The sequence below is a fragment of the Malaclemys terrapin genome, chromosome 9, assembly GCF_027887155.1.
Source record: "Malaclemys terrapin pileata isolate rMalTer1 chromosome 9, rMalTer1.hap1, whole genome shotgun sequence".
Lineage (NCBI taxonomy): Eukaryota > Metazoa > Chordata > Testudines > Emydidae > Malaclemys > Malaclemys terrapin.
This window is the reverse complement of record NC_071513.1, coordinates 36507667-36533255: the sequence shown is the minus strand read 5'-3', so window position 1 is coordinate 36533255 and position 25589 is coordinate 36507667. Positions and strand designations below refer to the sequence as shown.

General features: G+C 42.7%; 1 protein-coding gene across 6 annotated transcripts in view; it reads right to left on the bottom strand.

Annotated features, from left to right (window-relative positions):
* Window positions 1–25589, bottom strand: part of DIAPH2 (diaphanous related formin 2) — an 869427-nt gene that overhangs the window by 410785 nt on the left and 433053 nt on the right. For all 6 annotated transcript variants that reach the window (XM_054038969.1, XM_054038972.1, XM_054038973.1 and 3 more), the window contains one exon: window positions 24305–24434. In XM_054038969.1, the coding sequence (XP_053894944.1) occupies window positions 24305–24434 (130 nt within the window). The remainder of the gene's footprint in view (window positions 1–24304; window positions 24435–25589) is intronic.

Here is a 25589-nt window from a genome sequence, read left to right as displayed (position 1 = left end):
AAACTCCAGAGTTATCCGTTACTTGTAGATTAAAGGGTTCAGAGCTCAAGAAATCAATCTTGGATCTAACATTCTGTGAAGTCTCTCAGAACTGAATTTAGATGAGAAATCAGATGAGACAAAGGTTGTAAATTGCAGAAATTAAATTTTAGTCTGAGAAAGGTATTTTTACTTTTGTTTGCTTGTAACCCTTTTTATCTTTATTCCTTATACCTGGTATCACTTAATGCTATGTCCTTTTGTTAAATACACTTGCTTTACTTTTACTGTAAACCAATTTAATGTTGTGATTGAAATAAAAGCATTTATCAAACCGTAATTAAATTAATGAGCTACAGTGTATTGCCTCTTTAAAGGAGCAATAAAACTGAATAATTTCTGTGAGTGTTGAGGAGAGGGCTGGACACTGCAGACAGACATCTCTTGAAGAGTTTGCTGGCAAGGCAGATAAGCTGTTGTGTCAGGGAGTTTGTCACACAGCTTAGCAGTTACAAAACTCTCACTTGCTGGGCCTGAGAGGGTAACACAGTAACACTCAAATCTGGGACCTCAACCTATTGTCATATTGATAGATAGTTTTGGCAAAATTTGGGATTAGGAGGGCTTTGGGATCATTCTGCAAAAGTAACTGGCTGGTGAAAGCCAGGCTGTGACCTGTATGCTTGTGTGGATGGCTGCTGGTATGAGGGCTGTGAGCCACAGCAGCATAGCATTTAAGGCACTCAAAGTTGCAGAGCAAGTGGTAACAACCTCTTACTGGTCTGGGTTGAACCCTAAAGCATCACAACCTAACAGACACAAATTCAGGTAATGGTTACTAATTGAGGGAGGGGAGAAGATGGAAGATATTTATGTGTGAAGAAATACACTGTAAATCCTCGTAGGGAAAAGATACACTTCCCTCATTTTCTACACAGTCGAAGTAATAACTTTGCAAGAGCTGCTTTTCTGAACAGTGTTTTTTCTTCATTGTATTTATCATTTTTTAGATTTCAGTAACAATATAAAGAAAGACAATAGAGAAATCAAAATAGAAATATGAACATTATTTCTTTTGATACTACAAACAAACAAAACAAAACTCACCAAACTTCGTATGCATGTGCTGTAGTTTTTATTGTAAGCTGTAAAAAAACATTTCACTGGAAACCAGTTAGCCTACAGAAAATGAGTTTTTCCTAAAGAAGGTTAAATTTAAAATCATAGATCTTGGTTAGTTTATCTCAACAATTCTCAAACTTCATTGCACCATGACCCACTTTGGACAATAAAAATTACGATGTGACCCCAGGATGGGTGACTGAAGCCTGAGCCAGCCTGAGCCCTGGGGTGGGGGGAGACGCAAGGGCTTCAGCTCCAGGCAGTGGGCCTGTAACCTGAGTCCAGATGCCCAGGGCTGAAGCTTTCGGGCTTTGGTTCTGAGACCCAGCAAGTCTAAGCCAACCCACTTTGGGGTCCTGACACACAGTTTGAGAACTGCTGGGGATCTGGCATTTGCGCCACATAAAAACTAACATGCATGATCCACCCTGAGGTAAAAAACATAGTGAAGACCAGGCATATTCGTTTTATTGCAAAGTAAACAGCCCTCTACCGCTCCACAAGGGGTTTTAAAACTAAAGTGTCTGGTCTTCACTGTGTTTTTACCTTACAATAGCTCATGAACACTAAGATGGGGAAAATGTGAAGGAAAAGGAGTTTAGGAAGGGACATAGGCTAGGTTCACACTACCCGCCTGATTCGGCAGGTAGAGATCGATCTTCTGGGATCGATTTATCGCATCTCATAAATCGATCCCAGAAGCGCTCCCCTGTCGACTGCGGAACTCCTGCTCGCTGAGAGGAGGAAGCGCTGTCGACAGAGGAGCTTGCCTGCGCCACGTGGACCCGCAGTAAGTAAACTTCGCTATTCTCGTAGCTGAAGTTGCGTTTCCTAGATCGCTCCCCCGCCCCAGTGTGGACCAGCCAATAGTAAGGGGACAATGGAATGAGGATAGTTGATTATATGAGAGTATGGGGTCTGATCTCAGAATGGGTTGCAGCAGGGACATGGCACAGGGGCAGCAGACAGAGAACTTGGAAGGAAAAAGGAATAGCAGAAGTGGAAGAGGAGCCTGAATCTATTTTTCCACATTAAGCTTTAAAACATTTAAAAATTTGAATCTACATTTTAAATGCTCAAAATTTTATATGAAGATAAAGCCCCCAGCACCATTCACTACTCACATATCCACCAAACATAACTTTCATCCCTCTACATTTCCTATAGATTTCCTGTGCTGTTCAAAGCCATAGTAGAGAAACCTCACTATGACAACCCCAAAGATCTAGGTTCATCCAAATCAAGGCTCCTCACTGTAGTCCTCATACATCAACACAATTTAAATTTTTGATGTTCATTTTAAGAAATCTGAAGTTAAATCATACACATTTAAGGTTGAAAGTATGTATGATGCAGGCCATCTGGCACTAAAATATTTTTTAGTACAAAAAAAGTATATCTTTTCAAAAACTTAATTGTTCATTTCTGGAAATGAACAGTAAAAGGATAAAGCTTGTCACTGGCATATAATTTCTTACCATGTGACATTTCTTGTCTCCCAAAAATACAAAATGATATGAAAATGTCAAAATAACAAGTTTCTATGAAGATACAAAGTCCTATTTCCTGTTCAAATAACACATATGCAATTATCTCTAAGTCATTAGTTATTTTGACTTCTGCTTATATTTTCCAGAAAAGGTGCATAAAACTGCTTCTTAGTTTGTTTTTGTTTTTCAAAAATCTTGAGGTAGGTTTTCCAACTTTAAAAAGATCAAGGATTTTGCTACCAGCTAAAAGCAGATGATTGGCGATTTTAGGAAATGCATGACTTGCTCTCCTAATCCTGCTGACCTTTTTCATATTAAAATCTAATTTCTATTCAACTCATGTTTTATCGTCAGTTTAGTCTTTAAATGAGTGAATTCTGTTTTTCCCCCCCAATCTTGATTTCTCTCTTCTGAATGAAAATTATTTCTGTGCTATTAAAATAGTTGAACCTTATTTCTTTTATTTTGCTTAGAACAGAGAAAAAAATACCATATCCACTGGTGATTAGCAAGGAAGAAAGCCAAATGTAGGAAATCCTGTACGTATTTTTATGTGGTTAGGTTTTATGTGTAGCTCAATCTGCAGGGTAGTTACCTGTCTAAAAACAGCAAAGGCAAATCTAAAGTATTAGGCCATGACAACTACTGCTGTTTTACACCATCAAAAAGATAATCCCTTAGCTTTTATTTGAAATTCACACAAGCATAAATTCCACTCCTCCAATTTGTATGTGCGGCTGAGTGATCTGAATGATTTTGTTTGACGTCATTCTATTACTCCGAATCTCACTAAATGACAAAAACACATTAAATTATAAAAAGTGCAAAAGTATCCTCCTCCACACAAATCATGCTAACTAGTCTGGGACAAGGAAAAGTCACACATGATGGAACAGATGACCAATTATATTTAAACAAAAATTACAGCATGAAATGTTTGAAGCAAGTTGTACAAATACCATTCATTATGCCAAAAAAATCTCCTTTGCAAGTCAAAGTATAGAACAGCTCAAATGTGGTTTTGGTCATTAAAATTTACAATAATTTATGCTGTTTATAAGAAGTTAAAGCTGTTTATAGGAAACTTAACCAGCTTTTATCTTGTAGAATGGAACAAATTTAACTGAAGTGAAACCCTTTTCAGATTTATGCAAAACCTTTGGATTAATAGTGACTTCACATCCATTAATATGCTTTTTTCTATCAGATGCAATGGTTTTAATTAAACTTTACTAACCCTTTTTGGTTTAATCCCTCGAGCCGACCTATAAAACACTAGAGGTTTTAAATCAAACTGTAAAAATCCTCAAAGCTGCAAGTAAAAGTGTTAGCCACAGGAGAAAACCAATAAAGGATTTATCAAACATGTCTAGTAAACCAGTAAAGCTTTGTAAAGAGAATTTTTATAAAGAAAAGATAGATTAATCTTAAAAATTAATCTCTAGAAAATAAATTACATAGGTGTATCAAAAAATTTTCAACATGAAAGATAATAACTACAGCGAAACACTTGTCTTAAGCTTAAAATGCAACCCTAAATATACTGTATATGAATAAGAAATTGAGGTTTTTATAAGGTATTGCCTAATGGAAAAGATGACCAGAGGACTAATACTTTTACTAGGTAGAGTGAAAGTGAGAGGACTGTCTGTGCTTCTAATTCTCAGGAAGTTTGTGGCTATCAATGGATCTGCTTAGATATAAAAACACATAGTTACTTCAGACAATGGTGTACCTCTACAAAAGGCCATCACAAATACCCTGATAATACAGGAATTAAAAAGGCAATCAATTATGGTGAATAGTGAAATCTCTTCCTACTACAAATGACAACCTGGGGTATGCTCTTTATACATCACAAACAGAACCTGAATAAATGCCACCAGCCACACATTATTTTAGCATATACCTGTACACATACATACAAATATGAAAACCACACACAGGATAGCCCTTAAAGACCAGAAAGTCGCTTTAAGCCCTGATGCCACAGCGAGTGCTTTGGGGGGGAAATCACTGTACCCACATGGAGCCCCACTGAGGTCAGGTACGGAGGTCAATCAATCTGGAGCTGATTGAAGAATGGGGATTTAGATGACTAAGCATATTTAGTTAGATAACACATGCCTTTGCAATGACCAAGGTATTTCCTTCATTACGTGCAAGGAAGTACATGGGAAGACTCTAGTTTCTGAACAATACTAACAATAATGAGATAAGTTACTTATTATTATTTTAGAAAGTAACTGCTATGCTTTAAAGGCTACCTCTGAAAAGACATCCCTCAATGTACACTTCTTTTGGGGTGATAGTTTTAGGTATTAGTGAAAAAGAGAAAGATTAATTTAAGGTAGTTATCAATGGTTTAATTGTCCAATAATGTCATAATTTAACTCAGTCAAAGAGTAGGCCTTATTTTATACCACAGTTTAACTAATTAAAAAAAGGTTGTAAAGGATATTTTGGGGGTTTTCTAAACAATTTGTATAATGCATTGACATATGTTGTCATAATTGTAAAACACAGCAGTCAGAGGCTATCATCATGTAGCTAAAATATATATACCTGCCACACACAACACAGTTAGATTTTTTCATTATTAATTAAAGGTGAAATTAATCTTCTTGTCCTATCTACACGAACCCCAAACAACCAATCTTTGTGCGCAGAGATGCATTTCAGCCCTGCTAGATGATGGGGTTGCAATGCAGCCTTTTATTAGATACTCAGGCCTATGGATTTACTGCCCCACTTCAGGGGTTTTGAGCCACCGTATCCATACAGTCCTGAATCTCATGGCCCTCTAGATCTGGTCAGAAATGTTCCAACAAAATTCTGTTTAATCAGAAAATGCTGAGTCACTGAATCTAAAATGTTTTGTAAAAACATCTCGGGTTTAATGAACTTTCATGAAATCACAGGTAGGGCCCTGAGGGGAATTCTGAAAACTTTGGTTATGGTTTAATTTGAAACAAAGCCAAGTTAAAAAAATAATGCTCTAAACTGATACCCTGACTTTTTAAATGTCATTCTTCTAGCCTGGCCTCAAAACTACTTCCATGATGGTGTATTTGGAATGAGTCCAAATCCCTCCTATGGGATAAAAAGGATACACAGGGTAGTTTTGAACAACTGCCTCTATGGAAATTAAGTGACATATAGTGTTGGCATAAGTTCTTCTGAGCAAGAGTTAATTTTACCCTTTCCATATTCATGCCAGAAGCAATAAAAGGGCCTGGGAGAGAGGAATCATCTCACCTTTACAGAAGCAATTTGGAGTATGCTGCTAAAATCGTAAGTGACATCCCTTGTTAATAGGACTCTCCACATCAATAGTTGGTTCCGAAAAATAAACATCCATAAAAATACTAACTATTCATGGTAAGAAATGTTGTTCCTCAATTATACAACTGCGAGGGTTGAGCAAAGTGAGGTTTTGTTTTTTGTGGAGAGAGAGAGACAGAGAGAGAGAGAGGGATAAGCGCAGTCAACAGGGTAAGAAAATTCTGATAAGGTATCTTCTGGATGACAAAAGAACCAAGTCTCACCTTTTTAATTTTTAAAAGGGACTAACAATATTTATTCTTCATTGCTGAAGTAGGTCACAACATACAGATTCCGTTGACATGAAGAAAGTCTGGTCTCAGTTCTAATTAATCTCAGAATACCAGTGCCAACTTCTGGAACAAATTACAATTCTAGAATTACAGAAGCAGTGGTGCTACATTTGAAAACTGGGGTACATTGAGTTGTTTTTTTTTAAAAGACACTTTTTATATTTATTACAATGCCTGCCCCAAATACACACAAAAATATAATCAGTCCTTCACTTTACCAAAATTAACAATCTATTTTTTACACTTCAACACACATATATAAGGTTACATAATCAGATCAAAGGAAATTGTTTTTAATGCCACCATTTTAGAGCAGCACACATATAGAAAACTGCTCTGCAAAGCAAGTGGCCTTCTGTTGGTTAGTAAAGTAGTAATCTATTATAGACTCAGACTTTAAGGTCAGAAGGGACCATTATGATCTAGTCTGACCTCCTCCACAACGCAGGCCACAGTATCTCACCCCACCCACTCCTGTATCAAACCGCTAACCTATGTCTGAGCTATTGAAGTCCTCAACTTGTGGTTTAAAGACTTCCAGGTGCAGAGAATCCTCCAGCAAGTGACCCATGCCCCACGTTGCAGAGGAAGGTGAAAAACCCCCAGGGCCTCTGCCAATCTGCCCTCGAAAATTCCTTTCCGACCCCAAATATGGTGATCAGCTAAACCCTGAGCATGTGGGCAAGACTCACCAGCCAGAAACCCGGGAAAGAATTCTCTGTAGTAACTCAGATCCCACCCCATCTAACATCCCATCACAGGCCATTGGGCATATTTACCGCTAATAGTCAAAGATCAATTAATTGCCAAAATTAGGCTATCCCATCATACCATCCCCTCCATAAACTTATCAAGCTTAGTCTTGACGCCAGATATGTCTTCTGCCTCCAGTGCTCCTCTTGGAGGGCTGTTCCAGAACTTCACTCCTCCGATGGTTAGAAACCTTCATCTAATTTCAAGTCTAAACTTCCTGATGGCCAGTTTATATCCATTTGTTCTTGTGTCCACATTGGTACTGAACTTAAATAATTCCTCTCCCTCCCTGGTATTTATCCCTCTGATATATTTATAGAGGGCAATCATATCTCCCCTCAACCTTCTTTTGGTTAGGCTAAACAAGCCAAGCTCTTTGAGTCTCCTTTCATAAGACAGGTTTTCCATTCCTCGGATCATCCTAGTAGCCCTTCTCTGTACCTGTCACAGTTTGAATTCATCCTTCTTAAACATGGGAGACCAGAACTGCACAAAGTATTCCAGATGAGGTCTCACCAGTGCCTTGTATAAGGGTACTAACTCCTCCTTATCTCTACTGGAAATACCTCACGTGATGTATCCGAAGACCGCATTAGCTTTTTTCACGGCCATATCACACTGGCGGCTCACAGTCATCCTGTGATCAACCAATACTCCAAGGTCCTTCTCTTCCCGTTACGTTCAACTGATGCATCCCCAACTTATAACAAAAATTCTTGTTATTAATCCCTAAATGCATGAGCTTGCACTTTTCACTATTAAATTTCATCCTATTACTCCAGTTTACAAGGTCATCCAGATCTTCCTGTGTGATACCCCAGTCCTTCTCTGTATTGGCAATACCTCCCAGCTTTGTGTCATCCACACACAAGCACACACATTAGCACATTCCCACTCTTTGTGCCAAGGTCAGTAATAAAAAGATTAAATAAGATTGGTCCCAAAACCAATCCCTGAGGAACGCCACTAGTATCATCCCTCCAGTCTGACAGTTCACCTTTCAGTATGACCCGTTGTAGTCTCCCCTTTAACCAGTTCCTTATCCACCTTTCAATTTTCATATTAATCCCCATCTTTTCCAATTTAGCTAGTAATTGCCCATGTGGAACCATATCAAATGCCTTAATGAAATCGAGGTAAATTAGATCCACTGTGTTTCCTTTGTCTAAAACATACATCAAAGAAGGAGATCAGGTTGGTTTGGCATGATCTACCTTCTGTAAAACCAAGTTGTATTTTGTCCCAATTACTATTGACCTCAATGTCCTTAACTACTTTCTCCTTCAAATTTTTTCCCCAAGACCTTGCATACTACGGATGTCAAACTAACGGGCCTGTAGTTATCCGGATCACCCCCCTCCCCTTTCTATCTAAAGTATATTTATATTTATATAAATTACCAAGTAAAAATATTAATTTTGCTTTTATGCAAAAATATCTTGCAGCCACTCCATCTCAGGCTGTGATCTCTCCAGATATAACTAAAGCAAAGGTCAGGCCTGGTTAGAAGCAGAATGTGATTCCTCCAAGAAATTCCCAGATGCTACCTCAGATGAGTCTTTTTTATAGGTAGCATTCTTCCCTCAGTCAGTAATTACAAAGTTAGGGTAGCGCTATGATAAAGATACCACACGTTAGATGAAGTCTGAAATATTTGTGGTTACTAGAATAGCCCAAGTCATTTCACAAGCATTTTATTTTTAACCAAATGTAACAGAAAAATTCAATCTCCAGTAATTAAATTCTTCACACTTAAATTTCCCTGTGTAGTTTCCCCTCCTAAAAACAGTTGCATAATACTGGTGGAATAGAATGACCGTGGTGTTCCATTCCAGAAACAGCTCTATTTCAGCGTTAGATTAATTATTAATTCTCTCTCTAAAATGATACACATCTATATCTACTCTAATATCTATAATATCTATGACTGTAAATGTGGTAATTTTTATTCTTGTGGTTGAACAATTAAACATAACATTATTACAACATTTGAAATATTCTAGAAAGCTAGATTTGCACAGGGGTCCTCTAAGCTTTCTGTTGCATAAGCTTTGGGCTTCACATCCCCGATGCAAACTCCGAATAAGCTTCCCAATCTCAAAATTCATAAAATGCAAATCATCAATCCCTGTTCCTGGCAGGAAATCAGTATACGGTCTGATGTTTGATGACCCTGATTGTCTCACCTTGCATGTCTACATGTTTTAGCAGTCATGGAATTATCCTACCCTTTGGAAAATCCAGCTACAGCATGTGTCTGAATTACCTCCTGTGGCAGAGAACTGTACAGGTTTACTATACCCAGTGTAATTAGTAGTTCATTTATTTGTCCTAAATGTACTGTCCTTTAATTTATTACATATTCCTATGTTCTTATGCTATTCTTAATCTTCTTGTTCTTAATCTACATATTCTTAATCTATTCACTATTTACTTCTCTCAGCTGTGAAAACTGTTTATTCTTAACCTTTATTTCCTGTTTTAACCAGTCACTGATCCATGAGAGGGCCTTCCCTCTCATCCCATGACTTTGCTTTACTTTGCTTAACAGTCTTTGATGAGGGACACTGTCAAAAGCTTTCAGAAAGTCCAAGTTAACTATATCTGCTCAATCACCCTTGTTCACGTGTTTACTGACCCTCCTCAAAGAATTCTAATAGGTTAGTGAGATATGGTTTCCCTTTACAAAAGCAGTTTTGACTCTTCCCAACGTATCATGTTCATTTATGTGTCTGATAATTCTGTTCTTTACTACAGAAATCAGAAATACAATAGTATCAGAAAAGTGGTAATATCTACTAAGTGCCACCCATTCATGGCAATGCTCTGAACTATCTTTCACAATAAATTGTACATGTCTTCAGAAGGTTATTTCTCTCCTTGCTTTTTCCACATTATTTGATCAAAAAAGTGTAATATTTAACAATGTTAACATTTCAATTATTGCCACTGGGCGTTCTTGGTTCTTCATCAAGATGAGTGGTGATGTTAACATCTGCTAAAGCTATTGTTCAAGGCTCTATGCAAACTCAGCTAGACATCACTATATTGCATTAAAGGCCATGCAGGCCTGAGTAGAGCCAAGGAAAAACTCTGAATAGGAGACCCTATTCAGGGCTCAGCTGAAGTTAGTGTAATGCTCTTATTATAAAAAGAGACAAAAAAAAGTCTTGGACTGTCTAAGAGAAGAAGAAAGGGGACAAGCTGGTATCCATTATGGAGGTGATGGTCTACCAGCACAAGCATCTCATGAAATGTTGTCTGGACTGGACATATGCTGTAAGGACTGACCTTTGGGTGCATCCTGTACTGGACTGGGAAGGAACTTGTCAATAAGTACAGGCTCTAGATTGATTTTTATATTCAGTAACTTTGTTTTCCAATTCTTTTACCTTCATCTATTTTGGATCTTTATCTTAAGCTGTGTTAAATATATTTATATTTGGTTTTTACTACAGATACAATCAAGTGCTTGTGCCAAAGAGAGTGTTGAATTGAGGGGAGGCTGGTGAACTATGGTACAGTGTTTCCAGGGAAACAGTGCATTGGCGTACATTGAAGGTAACCTGAACACAAGGGATTGGGCCCTCGAGTGTAACAAAGCAGGGTATGTACATTGCTATCCTGCAGAGTGTGAGAGCAGGCCTTACAGTAACTTAGAGTGGAGCACTTGTGTCGCCTGCAGCCGGTAGCTCTGGGAGAACTACCCCCAGTGGGCACAGACAAGACTCCTTCATGGTGTAAGTAGGTGTTAGCCATTAACCCCACACACCCCAGTTAACCCCGCAAAGTATCACAATGGATGTATCCAAACCATAGTTAGAGGGAGACAAGTCTGAGGAGCCCAGCAGAGCCCCATATAACCAGATTTTAAATAGAATATGCCAAGAGTGACCTCTCAAGATATCCAAGCTTGAGAAAATATTGTTATCCCCCAGCACATTCCCACTGGCCCCTTAATTTAAACCCTGCCTATGGGCTAGGAAGTAGGACAGAGTGTACTGTAAATAATTTTATTTATTAAATCATTAGTAGAGAATCAGATTCTTTAGTAATGGGGACCTTGTACATACAGTAGAACCTCAGAGTTATGAACACCAAAGTTACAAACATACCTGATTTGGAACCAGAAGTACGAAGTACGCAGTCAGGCAGCAGCACAGGCAAGTGCAAACCCCCGCCCCCTCCCCACGCAAAAAAACCCCCCAAAACATTAAATGTACACTATTAAAAAAATAAAGGGAAAGTATAAAAAAGATTTAACAAAACAAAGAAACTGTTTCTGTGCTTGTTTCATTTAAATTAAGATTGTTAAAAGCAGCATCTTTCTTCCGCATAGTAAAGCTTCAAAGCTGTATTAAGTCAACATTCAATTGTAAACTTTTGAAAGAACCACCATAATGAGTACGAACATTTCAGAGTTACTAACAACCTCCATTCCCAAGGTGTTTAACTCTGAGGTTCTACTGTACATCAAAAAAGCCTTTTCATGTCCTCTGCCAATAGCTAAAGGAAATCCCCTCAAAATAACCACAGGCAATTGGTAAGAAGTTAAAATTTTGTCCACAAAACTCAGAATGTACTGGGCATAAAGCATTATAAACTACCTGTGCTTCTTGGCCCTAGAGCACACTGACACAGATCCTCTCCTAAGGAATGCAGATACAGGATAAGATGCTGTATTTCAATAACGATCTGAAACTCTGTCAGTGGGATATGAGAGAACTCAGATAAATCCCCATAGGATGACAAGATCAAGAAACATCAGAAGGTTTCAGGAGCTACTAGAAGATATGCAAGAGAATTCCAGCGGACATGGAATTTTTCAAGCACCTTTTCACAGAACTCTTATGAGCACTTGTCAGTATAACATGGTTTCACAAATTTGAGAGAATAATTTTAATAATGTTGAAATACTGCTAGTACCCATCACTTTCCAAAAACGTCGTCCAACCACCCTGACTGCAGAAAGTCTGCTCTTTCACTTTTTCAAGTTATTGTGTCATACAGACTGTGCATTGTATGCAGACAAAGATGAATCATGGACCTGTTCTTGCTTCTATTTCATCTGCATTTGAGCACCTTGGGGGATCAGTGCTCTGCAGAGGTGTGATGTATACATGCAGATGAAAGTTGAACAGAATTTGATATACAAACATATTGTTTCTGTCTCACTCATGCTTTGAACTCACTCACTCACAGAGTGAGTGCTCTTCCCAGCATGCCCCTAATTAGCTTTCTCAAACAGACAAAAGCTGCAGTTCTTCTACTTTTCCAACAACTAGCACTAAAAACGTAATCAAATGTACCTCACTAAAATGCACTATACAGTGTTACCATATTTTTTCTTCGAAACCACACTTACTACAGAACAGATCATAGAGGGCTACACTGGGCCAAGAGTTTTAATCAGAACTCCCCACTGAAAACTGTGGTCTCAATATAGACACAGCAAATGCAGAAGGAAGAAAACAAAATGATCATTTATGAAGAAAACATGCTTTTTGCATCTAACACCTGAATGCGTTTTGACAGAGTGGCTATTCTTAACCAATGCAATGTGTAATTGTTACATAACATGACTAATATTAGTAAGTAAAACATATATACAGCATATTAAAGTGTGCTAGTGGTTATAGTTAAGACTCCCTTAGCCCTTTTCTAAACCCTCATTTCCAGATTTAGAAACTCAGCCCAAATGGATTTTTGTTGTTGTAAGATTCATCTTTTGTATGCAAAAAGGGTGCAAGACATTAGTCAAACATATAACTCTCCTTTGATTCCCCTGTAACTACAGTACAAGTTCTGAATTGATAATACAAAATTGGTAGCTTTCTATGGCAGCATTTTTCACATTTTATTAGAATCTGTAATTGATGCAAAAAAGTTGCTAACAAATAACAGCAGGCTATAGTAAAATGAACACTGCTGTAAGAAAATGGTAATCTCTTGGCTAGGTTGCGTTAGGACATAGAACACTGCCTACTGTATTTGTTTAAAAATCACCTTTCCTACCCTGGATTGTGGAAAGTGAGTGAGTGAGTTTTCTTTAATATTAGAGTTAATATGGACAGTGACCAGTTTACTTGGAAGCTTTCTGGGCTATCAGCTTGTACACTACTGAAGTAAAAAAATGTATGCAATATTTCCCCTGAAGCACTATGAATACAACCCACTAGGCAGTTTTCATGATATTGCTATGTACTGTGACTAATTTTTATAACATAAATTCCAGATCTTCCAAGAGTATGAACCATATTTATTATGGATTCTAAAAGTTTAGTATATAGGAGACACTGCCTTTAGCAGATGTCAGTTTAAATATCTGAATGGCCAAAAAGTATGTAATTCAAAACTCACGATGACAGCAGCTTTTGATTCTGTAAGACTAAGATAACTGTTTAAGAATACTTTACATATTTTATTGCAAAATTAAAGGGGTTTAGAGAAGGGCAACCAGAATTATTAGGGGTATAAACTCTCATATGGAAAGAAAATAAAAGATAGTGATTGTTAGGACACAAATAACGGGATACAATAAAATAATGAATTACTTCATAATAATGAATACAGTATAGAATGAATAGAAAAGGTAGATCAAGAAATTCTGATCTCACTGTCCCATAATGCAAAAACAGGGGGACATTCAATGAATTGAAAAGGTGACAATTTAAAAACTGATACAAGGCAATATGTTTTCAAAAAACACGACTATGAAATTCATTATCACAGGAAGCAGGATGGTGTAGGGGCCAATAGTTTAGCAAATTCAAAAAGTGACTGGATAACAAGAATATGCAGAGTTGCTATAGTTAATGTTGACAAATTCTGGAAGGAATATTGACCCTTATGCTGCAAGGTTTAAGCCAATCTTTAGCTATTAAAGATTAAGATGGAGTTCTAAAGTGGGGGACGGGGGGCGCGGAGAATTACCCACACCATTCTACTAATTGGTTTCTTAATCTCCCCTTTAAAGTATCTAGTGCTGAACACGGTCAGAGACAAGGTCATGGACCAAACAGACCCCTTGGTTCTGATCCAGTATGGCAATTCCTGTGTCCCTATGTACATTTATTAATTAGTGAATTCTGGATTCCAGTACATTTCCTAACACATGCCCACAACCTCATTGTGAATAACTGGAATTCTTCCAGTATAGTCATTAGATCTCAAGGTTCATATGAAATATGGAGAATGAATTACTCTCTAAGCGTTAAAAGCCCTAAGTATGGTCCCTATGGGCCAGGGTTAATACATTTCAATACAGTGGTGTTGGAAACCTTGCACAATCATTGCTAATGTTCCATCTCTTCCATGGATGTATGGGATTTCAGTTCTCAGTGCTCTCAAACCAGACACTGTATAAACCCTAAATTAATTTTTGTGAAGTATATTAAGTTTAACTGTAATACAGATAATAAATAGTTAAGGAGACAGTTAGACCAATCCATTATAAAGACCACAGTGGCTGGCAATAAAATAAAAAGGGGTTTAAAATACAGGGTTATCTAAGTTTTCAGCTTTTAATTTTTGTTTCTTATAGAAAACAGTACTTCTTATGCAAATCAAGCCAACATTATTTCACAACTCCACATTGTTTGTCATGAGAACCACTAAAGTTGTAAAGATTTAATAAACTTTTAACATTTTTGGTCGATGGATGAACAGAGTTATGTCAGACAGACTGTGCAGCAGCACAGCCAAATTATATATGGTCATATAGATGATGTTGCTATTGCCTATATTTTATATATAGAATTTCTCAAGAAGTAATTTTCATAATCAGAATATAATAATTTTAAAGTAAATCAAATTGGGAATTTATACTATTCCCCCATGCCCATTTCATGTACTGCCTCCCCCACACCCCCCAGCGCAAGATAAACATACAGTAAGGGATCAAGTTCTCTCCTGATCTAACTCATGTTTAGTTAAATACTTACACCAGAAAAGGACAGTTACCTGTTCTGTAACTGGCATTCTTCGAGATGTGTTGCTCAGATGTATTCCATGGTAGGTGTGCGTGCTCGCCACGTGCACTGGTGCCGGAAGTTTTTCCCTTAGCAGTACCCGTAGTGGGGGAGCCCCGCTGCGACCCCTGGAGTGGCGCCTCTATATTGCGCTATAAGGGGCGCTGCGCGCTCCCCCCACCCTCAGTTCCTTCTTGCCAGACAACTCCAACAGAGGGGAAGGAGGGCGGGATGTGGAATACATCTGAGCAACACACCTCGAAGAACGCCAGTTACAGAACAGGTAACTGTCCTTTCTTCTTCGAGTGATTGCTCATGTGTATTCCACAGTAGGTGACTCCAAGCTATACCTGATGGAGGTGGGTAGGAGTTTAAGTGTTACCAGGGCACAGTACCGCCCTACCAAACCCGGCGTCATCCTGCGTTTGGGAGACTTTCACATAGTGCGATGAGAAGGTGGGGACAGAGGACCACGTAGCAGCCCTACAGATGTCCTGGATAGGGACATGAGCCACTTAGGCAGCCAACGAGGCCTGAGCTCTCGTCGAATGAGCCTTCACTATAAGAGGCGGAGGAACCCCTGCCAGGTCGTAACACGTGCGTAACACGTGCGTTTCCGCTGGGTGGAAACCTGTTGCCCCCTCATGCGCTCGGCTGATGAAATGAAAAGCTGACGGGATTTCCGGAATGGCCTGGTCTGGTCTAGGTAAAAAGCCAGCGTTCTACGCACATTTAGCATGTGTAGGCGTCGTTCCTCATTGGAGGAATGGGGCTTAGGACAGAGAACTGGTAGGAAGATGTCCTGATCCATGTGAAAAGCCAAGACTACCTTCGGTAGAAAGGCCGGATGCGGGTGGAGCCGTACCATGTCCCTATGGAAGACGTATACGGGGGATCAGAGGTCAGGGCCTTAATCTCCGAGACCTGGCGGACTGAGGTGATAGCCAACAGGAACACGTGGCCAAGAGTTCAAAGAGGGGGCCTGTGAGGCAGGAGAGGACTAGGTTCAGGTCCTAGAGCAGGACCAGGGGTCTGACGTAAGGAAATGCCCAATCCAGACCTTTTAAAATCTGGGAAGTCATGTGCTGGGAAAATACCGACTGACCAGACACCGGAGGGTGGAAAGCCAAAATTGCTGCTAAGTGTACCCTGACTAAGGCAGGCGCCAGCCCTTGGGTCATAAGGGACAGTAGGTAATCAAGGCTGAGCTGGAGCGACGCGGATGAGGGGGAGGAGCCCCTCTCCCTCGCCCACGTGGAAAACCAATACCATTTGGCCAGGTAGGTTCGTCGTATGGATGGCTTCCCGCTCTCCAGCAGGACTTGCCTAAAATCCTCAGAGCACCTCCCATCTTCCTCGTCTAACCATGGAGCAGTCACGCTGTCAAGTGAAGCGCGACCAGGTTAGGGTAGAGGAGGGATCCTCTTTCCTGTGAGAGGAGAGGCGGTCAGAGCGGTAGGCTGCGCGGAGGGGCCACTAAGAGTTGTAGGAGAGCCCCGTACCAATGTTGATGGGCCCAATCCGGCACTATCAGGATAACCCTTCACCCGTCTGTCTTCACTTTCTGTAGGACCTTGCCTATCAGGGGACGGGCGGGAAGACGTAGAACAGGCAACCTGACCATAGAATCAGGAACGCGTCTGATATCGCTCCTTCGCCCCCTCCTGCCCTTGAGCAGAACTGAGGGCAGAGTGATTCTGGATGGTGGCAAAAAGATCCACCTGGGGAGTGCCCCACTCTAGGAAGAGCTGCCGGACAAGCTCCCTGGGAAGTGACCACTCGTGCTGTTGGAAGAAAACCCTGCTCAGGCGATCAGCTCGCGTATTCCGCGTGCCGGGTAGGTGAAAAGCCCTCAAGGAGATGTTGTGGGCTATACAGAACTCCCACAGGTCTAGGGCTTCCTGGCACAAGGCCGAGGATCTCGTGCTCCCTTGCCTGTTGATGTAATACATTGCCGTCGTATTGTCCGTGAGGACTCTGACCATCTTCCCCCGTAGATACCGGTGGAAAGCTATACAGGCCAGGCGCACCGCCCTGAGTTCCCTGACATTTATGTGCAGGGACAAGTCCAAGGTCGACCATCTGCCCTGGGTCTGGAAGCTCCCCACGTGGGCTCCCCACCCCCAGGTCTGAGGTGTCCGACACCAGATCTATTGAGGGAGGGGCCTCTCGGAAGGGGATCCCTTGCAACATATTGCTCAGGAGGGATCACCACTGCAGGTGGAAGCGGGGCGACCTTGTCCAGGCCGTCCCTGGCTTGGGCGTATTGGGAGGCCAACCAAAGTTGAAGGGGCCGCATCCTGAGTCTGGCATGCCGCACCACCGAGGTGCATGCCGCCATAGGGCCTAAGAGTTGACGGTACACCCTTGCTGTCATCACGGGGAAGGCCGTGACTGAAGCTATGAGACCTTTGAGCGTCTCGAACCTGTCTCGGGGGAGAGAGGCCGCGGCCACTACCGAGTCTAACAGCGCCCCTATGAAGTGTATGTGCTGAGCCGGGACTAATGTGGATTTGTCCTTGTTTACCACTAGGCCTATTCTGTTGCAAGTGGCCAGGAGGAATTCCACCTGAGCCTGTACCTGGGATCGAGACTTGCCCTTGAGCAACCAATCGTCAAGGTAGGGAAAGATTTAAAGCCCGTTCTGCTGAGGTGGGCTGCCACCACTGCCATGCATTTTGTAAAAACCCTGGGGGCAGTAGAGAGGCCAAAAGGAAGGACCGTAAACTGGTAGTAGTCATGCCTCACCAGGAAACGGAGGAAGCCCCTGTGACCCTCGAAAATATGCATGTGAAAGTACGCATCCTGGTGGTCTAGGGCCGCGAACCAATCCCCCGGGTCTAGGGACAGAATAATAGAGAACAGGGACACCATACGGAACTTGCAATGGACCAGAAACTGGTTGAGATACCGCAGGTCGAGGATGGGCCTGAGCCCGCCTTTCGCCTTCGGGATCAGGAAATACCGGGAGAAAAACCCATTGCCCTGAAATTCCCAAGGTACCCTCTCCACCGTGCCCAGAGTGAGGAGGCACGCCACCTCCTGGTTTAGAAGGAGGGCGTGCTCCGGGTCTCCAGGGACCTCCCAGGACGGAGGATGGTGGGGAGGGGGCGAGGCAAACTGCAACATGTACCCCTTGGAGATGGTACTGAGGACCCACCGGTCCAAAGTTATACGGGACGATTGCACTCGGAAGGCAAGTAAACGGTTGCCAAACACCAACTTTATTAACTGGGGGGCTTCCCAGGCAACAGGCCCAGTGGCCCCCGCAAAGAGTCAAAAATGCCTCTTCCCCTGCCTCTTGCCCTTCAAGGGGCCAGGTCGTGGGACCAAACGGGACTGGCGCTGGGATCTACGCCTCTGCTCCATCGGCCTCTTAGGCAGGGGCTCATATTTGCCCCTAACTGGGGGAGCCAAGGTCTGAGGACTGGGTTTATCCTTGGGTGGCGGGACATACAGGCCTAGGGTCTGCAGGGTGGTGCGGGAGTCTTTCATCCCATGCAGATGAGTGTCTGTTTGGTCCACAAACAGGGCTTTCCCGTCGAAGGGCAGGTCCTGCATGAGGGACTGGGATTCCGCGGACAGCCCAGACAGCGAGAGCCACGATGCCCTTCGCATGAATATAGCCAAGGCCATTGAACAGGCCGCTGTGTCCGCTGCACTCGAAGCCGCTTGAAGAGCTGCTTTCGCCGCCGCCGCACCCTCATCGACTAAGGCTTTGAATTCCCTCTTGTCCTTGTCTTGGAGAAGAGGCTCGAATTTTGGCAGAGACCCCCACAAGTTAAAATCATACCAGCTCAGCAGCACTTGGCGGTTCACCACCCTTAGCTGGAAGCTTGCCGATGAATAAACCTTTTTTCCCCAAAGGTGTCTAGTCTCCTGGCGTCTTTATCCTTGAGGGTGGGTGCTGGATGGCCATGTCTCTCACAATGGTTAACGGATTCCACCACCAGCAAGTTTGGGGTTGGATGAGTGTACAAGTACTCATGCCCCTTTGTTGGCACGAAGTACTTCTGCTCCGCCTTCTTAGAAATGGGCGCCAGGGAAGCTGGGGTCTGCCAAAGTCCGGTAGAAATATTGGCTACCCCCTGGTGAAGAAGCAGGGCCACACAGCCTGGTGTCAAGGAGGACAAGACATTAAACAAAGTGTCTGATGGCTCCTCCATCTCCTCAGCCTGGAGCTGGAGAGTCAAGGCCACCCATCTAAGAAGTGCTTGATGAGCCTTAAAGTCCTCCTGAGAGACAGGGGGCGGCACCACTATAGACTCATCCGGTGCCGACGAGGCGACCGGTGCTGCCTCCAGGGCCTCGGGCGGTACCGTCGGCTCAAACCCCAAATCCGGGCCTGGGTGCAGTGCCCGAGGACTGATCCTGGTGCCAAGACGGGTACGCCGAATGGACCTGGGATGCCCCTGCCACAGAATGGGGTCTTGCCAGTGCGGGCGCTTGGGGTCACGGTGCCCATTGGCACCACTGTCCTTGCAAGGGCGCCCCTTGCCACTGGCCCGTATGGGGTCCTAGCAGAGCCACTTGCTCTTGAGGGGTAATGTGGCCCGGGGAGGGACGGCAGGGAGCCAAGGCTGGGATCACCAATGAACGTACGGTGCCTTACGAGTGGCTGGACCTGTCCCGGCCATGTCGGCGCCGACCTCGGGATTTGGACCTCGACAACGACATGTATATGTCGGAGGTATTGTCCCTGGAATCCCTCTGGCGACCGTGGGTACGACGCCTCGGTACCAGTGACGGTCGGGATGCGCTCAGAGTATGGCATCTGTCTTGGCGAACACTCAAATATGAGTGGCGGGAACTACGTCCTATCACTCCGGCTAGAAGAGGAGTGTCGACGCCTTCTATCACGGTGCCTGCGGCCCCTCTGGGCAATGGAGGCCTCCGGAGACTTGCTCTCAGGCTACCTGGCTGACGGAGTAGAGGTCTGTCGTGGGCTATGGAAGGACCCTCGGAACGGGCAGGCATCTCCACCTCGGATCTGGCTGGAGATGGTTGGTGAGCGCCCAGTGGCGGCTTCCCTTGGAACCGGGGGCCCGACTCAGGCGGCGTGCCCGGCACCGGAAGGACAAGGATGTCACACACTGCCTGTGCTGCTTCCAGCGTCGACGGTGTCCTTACCAGAGGAGAGGCACGTGCGGATGGGACGAGACTACTCCGCTCAGCTCAAGTCAGAGGTCTAGGTCCCGATGGGGATCGTGGGCTACACAACTCAGGTCCGGCCTCACCCCTATCCTTGTCTCAGCGCCGCTGGGTCTTCCCTTGCTTCTTAGCAGGGGAGCAGTGCCGACTGGTCAATCGGCCCTCGCTCCGCACCGAGGACGCGATCCCCAGCACCGGGTCAGGTCGGCGCACCGGTGCCGGGCCCAATGCCGACTGCATGAGTAGAGCCCAGAGACGGATATCTCATTCACGCTTCGTCCGAGGCTTGAACCATTTGCAAATTTTGCAACGCTCACTTATGTGAGTCTCGCCCAGACAGCAAAGACACTGAGAGTGTGGATCTCTTCTGGGCATGGAATTGAGAACAGGAGTCGCACAACTTGACGCTTGGGGCACGGGGCCTGCCCCGAGCCCGGCCACTAACTAGAGAAACTATCTACGGTCGAAGAATAGTACCACTAAGGCTAGAGGTGCTACAGCAAAGCTCGAGCACAAAGTTCCAACTATCTTCACTGGCGGCAAGAAGGAACTGAGGGTGGGGGGGAGCGTGCAGCGCCGCTTATAGTACAATATAGAGGCGCCACTCCAGGGGTCACAGCGGGGCTCCCCCACTACGGTACTGCTAAGGAAAATCTTCCGGCACTGGTGCACGTAGCGAGCACGTACACCTACTGTGGAATACACATGAGCAATCACTCGAAGAAGAACTAATATTTAAGGTCATGGTACATTTATTTTTTATAATAGCATTTTGTAAAGTATTGAAGGGTTAAGACTTTTGTAAGACACAATCACTAATGAAAATTTAACAATTTGGGTTTTACACATGACATATTTGGAGAAATCTGATGCCAAGTTCTTATATAAACATCCACATATTTAGAAACAAACAAAAATCAGCATAAATATGATATCTCCAGAAAGAACATGGGAAGTTGTTTCCAAAACATAAGAAACAAGGAAGGGGGGGATAAAAAAACCACATTCTTTAACAAACTCTTGACCCCCACTAATTACTTATTTCCTTGAAGTGCTGAACATATTCAGTGATTGTGTGGCAAGATTGGTACTGGAGATCTATGGATATCAATAACTACTGGGCAATTTCCAAATGTAGTAGAGATTGTACTCAAAGTGAGACTGCAAATCTGGTCTCATGCAGGTTTTAAAGAAGCTCTGTATGATAAATTGTACAGCCAAGAATTAAGGGCAAAAAATATTTAAAGGGGACAGAATGGCCAATAATAACATTCACCAAACACTATGTTATCAGGCAGCACTAATAAGATATAAGAATCAAAGATCACAGACATCCATAACAATGAAATTAAACAAAGTATTAATATGGCAATGAACATACAGACAAAGGCAATATTTTTATCTTGAAATTTAACACGTGCATACAAGAATAAACAATTTTATTGGGGGCGGGGAGGAATGTTGAGACTACCCAGTGCAAGACCCAATTTAAGTAAACAAAAGAATAGAATAAAGATGGAAGAAGCACTGTTATTGTGAGTGTACCTGATCAGATCATTTACACTTCAGAGGGCTTTTGGCATGGCACACTATGTTTTATGTTTAGCTTTATTTTGCTTATTGTGGCAAACGAGGGAATTATGTGTATTTTTTTATAAATATTTTAGGCACTTCACTTTACCAGTTTGCTATTATTCTGCCTCACTGCAAGGAATTCAATCAAAAAAGGCTGTTAGGAAGGGAACAAAATATTGGAAAAGATAAGGTACAGTCTAGAGAATACCAAGGATACTTAAGGAAACAATATGAAACTATGAATTGGGGAATACCTTCCCTGACTCCAACCAGGCTGGCAAGTTCTCTTTCCAGAAACCTGGGATTCAAGGGGTTATTAAAATCGTAATGATGGTGGTCTAGGTAAGAAGTGTGAGGGGATGGGGTGGGGAACTTGAGTGGGTTGTCAGCGGCTGTTCTAGGGGCTGACAGAGACACACTGAGGAAGATGCACAGAAACTGCAGCAAACAGGCTCTCTATCACCAACCTAGAGATGGAAGTAGTTGGACTGAACAGAACGTACCAAAGCTTGCAAGGAAAGATTAAAGTTTAGGCAAAGAGAAATATGAGCATAAACCTTTATTGGCTTTTTACTCTGCATACTGTGTATCTTTCCATGAATAAATCATACTTTGTTTGAAGATGCTGTTTTTGAGTCACTATAATCAGCCCTGCCCCCAGGCTGCTTTCTAACCCTGCCCCCAAGCTATGGTCGGGGAGAAGTGTAGAGCACAGTACTGCAGTGGTGCCAGAACACCACTGTGAAGAGAGTTGGGCCTGTTGGGTTAACATAGCTGGTAAACAGAAAAGCTGCAGCCCGAAGATCCAGTCTACCACTGCAAGGCAATACGGGGGGAAAGTAACAAAACCTGTGTACTTGACAGGAACTAAAAGAGGTCTAAAGCACACCTATGACTGTGATATCAGTATTTTAATTGGAATCTTTAATTCTGTGTAGAAGTGCTAGTGCTCAGAAAGGTACATGCTCACCAATTGTCACCATTAATACATCACTGTTTATCCACATTTACCACATTGATATTTGAAATAAGAAAAATAAAAAGCAAACAGTTGTTCCCCACACTTTAAACAGATCAAACTTTTGACACCACTGTAAGCAACTTTAAAACAATATTAATTGATGGCAGTACAATACCTACTATGCGAAAAAGAATTAGAGGTGGCTTTTATTCTCTGCCAAACATTGGGATAAAGGGTAAAATTTCCCAAAGTAACTTAAAAACCTAAATGACATTCATTGAGACTTAGCCTCATGAAGGTTTCTTGAATATTTGTTTTTAGCACAACGTTATGGCCCACTCTTACCAGCACTGACAGATATGAGTTGCAGAAAGGTTTGCACAATTGGGCCCCATAGTGGCAGGTTAAAATTTTAAATGCTCCTTATTTAACGGTTGGAATAGTTTTCATGTTAAATTATGATAATATTGGGTATTAACATAAAAGACAGATTCAGTAAGGGTCAAGCTCTGAGTTCCTCACTCAGTTTTTTCCTCAAACAAACTTCCACTGGATTACCGCACCTCAGAATTTGACCCAGTATTTAAAGGGTGCAAGAGATCTTTCAGGACAATTTTGCTATTTAAAAACCAGGCAAGTGACCTAACATTTACGTTTTGTAAAGATAAATTGTTTAAAGATGCTGGACTAAATGTGAGCTTTTTTTATTTAGTTCCAGTGGAAATTGTTTCTTAATTAAATAAATTCTACAAACGACAATTGACCTGTATTTTTATTTGTTTTACTGGGAAAATGATAGCGCACATAAGCTCAGCCTTTTTGTATTCTGGTATCTTTTTGAAGCACAGATACTTACTAGTTTGATAATACTGAACAATGCAAAATACAACAAAAAAAAATCTCTGTACTAAGTCTTTGGTAGCCCATATTGTTTCCTTGATTATAGCATCAAAAATCACAGACTTGTAACATGGAACAAAATATCTGTAAATGTGTAACACCAATTATAGTAGTTACCTCCGAGCAGAGACTGAAGTGTTTTGTTGTTACTTGTTCGTCAATAACATTAGCATTCAAAAATATAGGCAGTATTTGTCTGAATAAAAAACCTGACAATGTGAATGAATACATGGGTAAAGACCTGACCAGTAAAACTGTATTTTGGTTTCAAATCCCCAGTCATCATCTATCCAAACAGTCATGCGAAAATCCTTCAAAATGTCCAATGACTACTAATTTGAGGAATTTTTATACTTCTGAAGACTTGACTATCTGTCCTGTCTTAAAATGAAGATGTCTTGGTTTCCTTGCAATTTGAATTAGATAATGATTTAGGGAGATTTGACTATATTATTGTGATTGTTGTAATTACAGATGTGAACAATAAAGCAAGTCTTTAAAACCGTTAATGGGGAGCTGAACATTATTGGGAGGCTGATGTTACAAAACCCCTTGTGTGAAGTTCAAAGTACTTGACTGTAATGTGCTGTGGTACCTCACACCACTTCAAAGCAACCACTCCCTGTACCTTTTCCCAGGTCAATAAACAACCGGAAGAAGAAAAATCCATGAGGATTATTAATGTTTAGAGATTACATAATCCTACAATCTAAAATTAAATGTCCTGAGAGCATTCCATACCAATACAGATAAAAACTACTCTAGGTATCTGATCTATATGCTTACCTTTGCTTGCACTCTCAACGTGTTCCAGTTCATCTGTGAATTTTAAGATGTCCCGATAATTCTCTTCGCAGATTTCAACCAGAAAATGCAAGAGTGTTGTTTTTTGATCTGATGATTTAGTATCTCTAATCTGCAAAGAGCAGAGTAAAGAAATAAGGAAATAATGTATTATTTAGCTTTATAAAGCTGTTTTCTTAAATCTTTCAGATTTATTTTAATTCACTTAATTACAGATTTTAGTGAAAGTTATCTATGTTGCCAACTTGTGAATGAAATTAACAATTCCTACAATTCTCCAAAGCATTTCTTTTTAAATTAAACTTGGTGTGGTTTCTAAAACAATGTTGATCATGTAAAATCCAAACTCCATAAATCTTTAATTTTTTTTAGAATACAGAGAGGTGTGGTTTTGCACATCCGTTTCAATGTCAGTTATACTCAGTATGAAGTGCGGAGATGATCCACATTAAGGGGGGGACTGAATGTTGCAATACTGTCACTCTAGAAGTTAGAAATTGAATAAGTTATTCAATTCACCTTTCTAAATGAATTCCAACTCCTAAAGCAATCCTTCTGCTGCGTGTATTCTGAGATACAGTGCCCCCTAATCTAGGGTTACCATATTCAAACATTTAAAAAAGAGGACACTCCACGGGGCCCCGGGCCTCTGCCCCCCCCCGGCCCCGCCCCAACTCCACCCCTTCCCCGGCCCCACCCCCATTCCAACCCCTTCCCCAAAGTCTCTGCCCCAACTCTGCCCCCTCCTCTGAGCACCCCACATTCCCCCTCCTCCCTCCCGCTTTGATCTTGGTTGGGGGTTGCTAAGTGCTTCCCTGCTCCCCACTCACCCTGCAGCCCCTGAACCTCCCCCCCGCTCCTGCAGCCTCTGCGCCCCCCAGCCTGCCCTGCCCCTGCAGCCTCTATGCCCCTGCCTCCCCTGCTCCTCCTCACCCTGCAGCCTCTGCAAACCCCCCCCCACGCCTGCCCTGCTCCCCCGCTCACCCGGCAGCCTCTGCCTGGCGGGGGCTTCGGATGCTCAGCGGCGACCGGGGCAGCGCGGGTCCCTGCAACCCCAGCACGCGCCACACTCCTGCCCCGCAGCCTTCTTCCTGCCGCGCGGGGTGACGGGGCCTCAGGAAGGGTCCCCCAGTGGCCGGGGGGTCCTCGCCCGCGAGGGAAGCCCGAGCCGCTGGCTGGGCCCGGCCTCCCCGTGGTCCTGCGGGCTTGGCTGGGGAACGCGGTCCGCCCGGCCTCCGGGGGCAGCAGCGGCCCCTCCGCCGCCTTC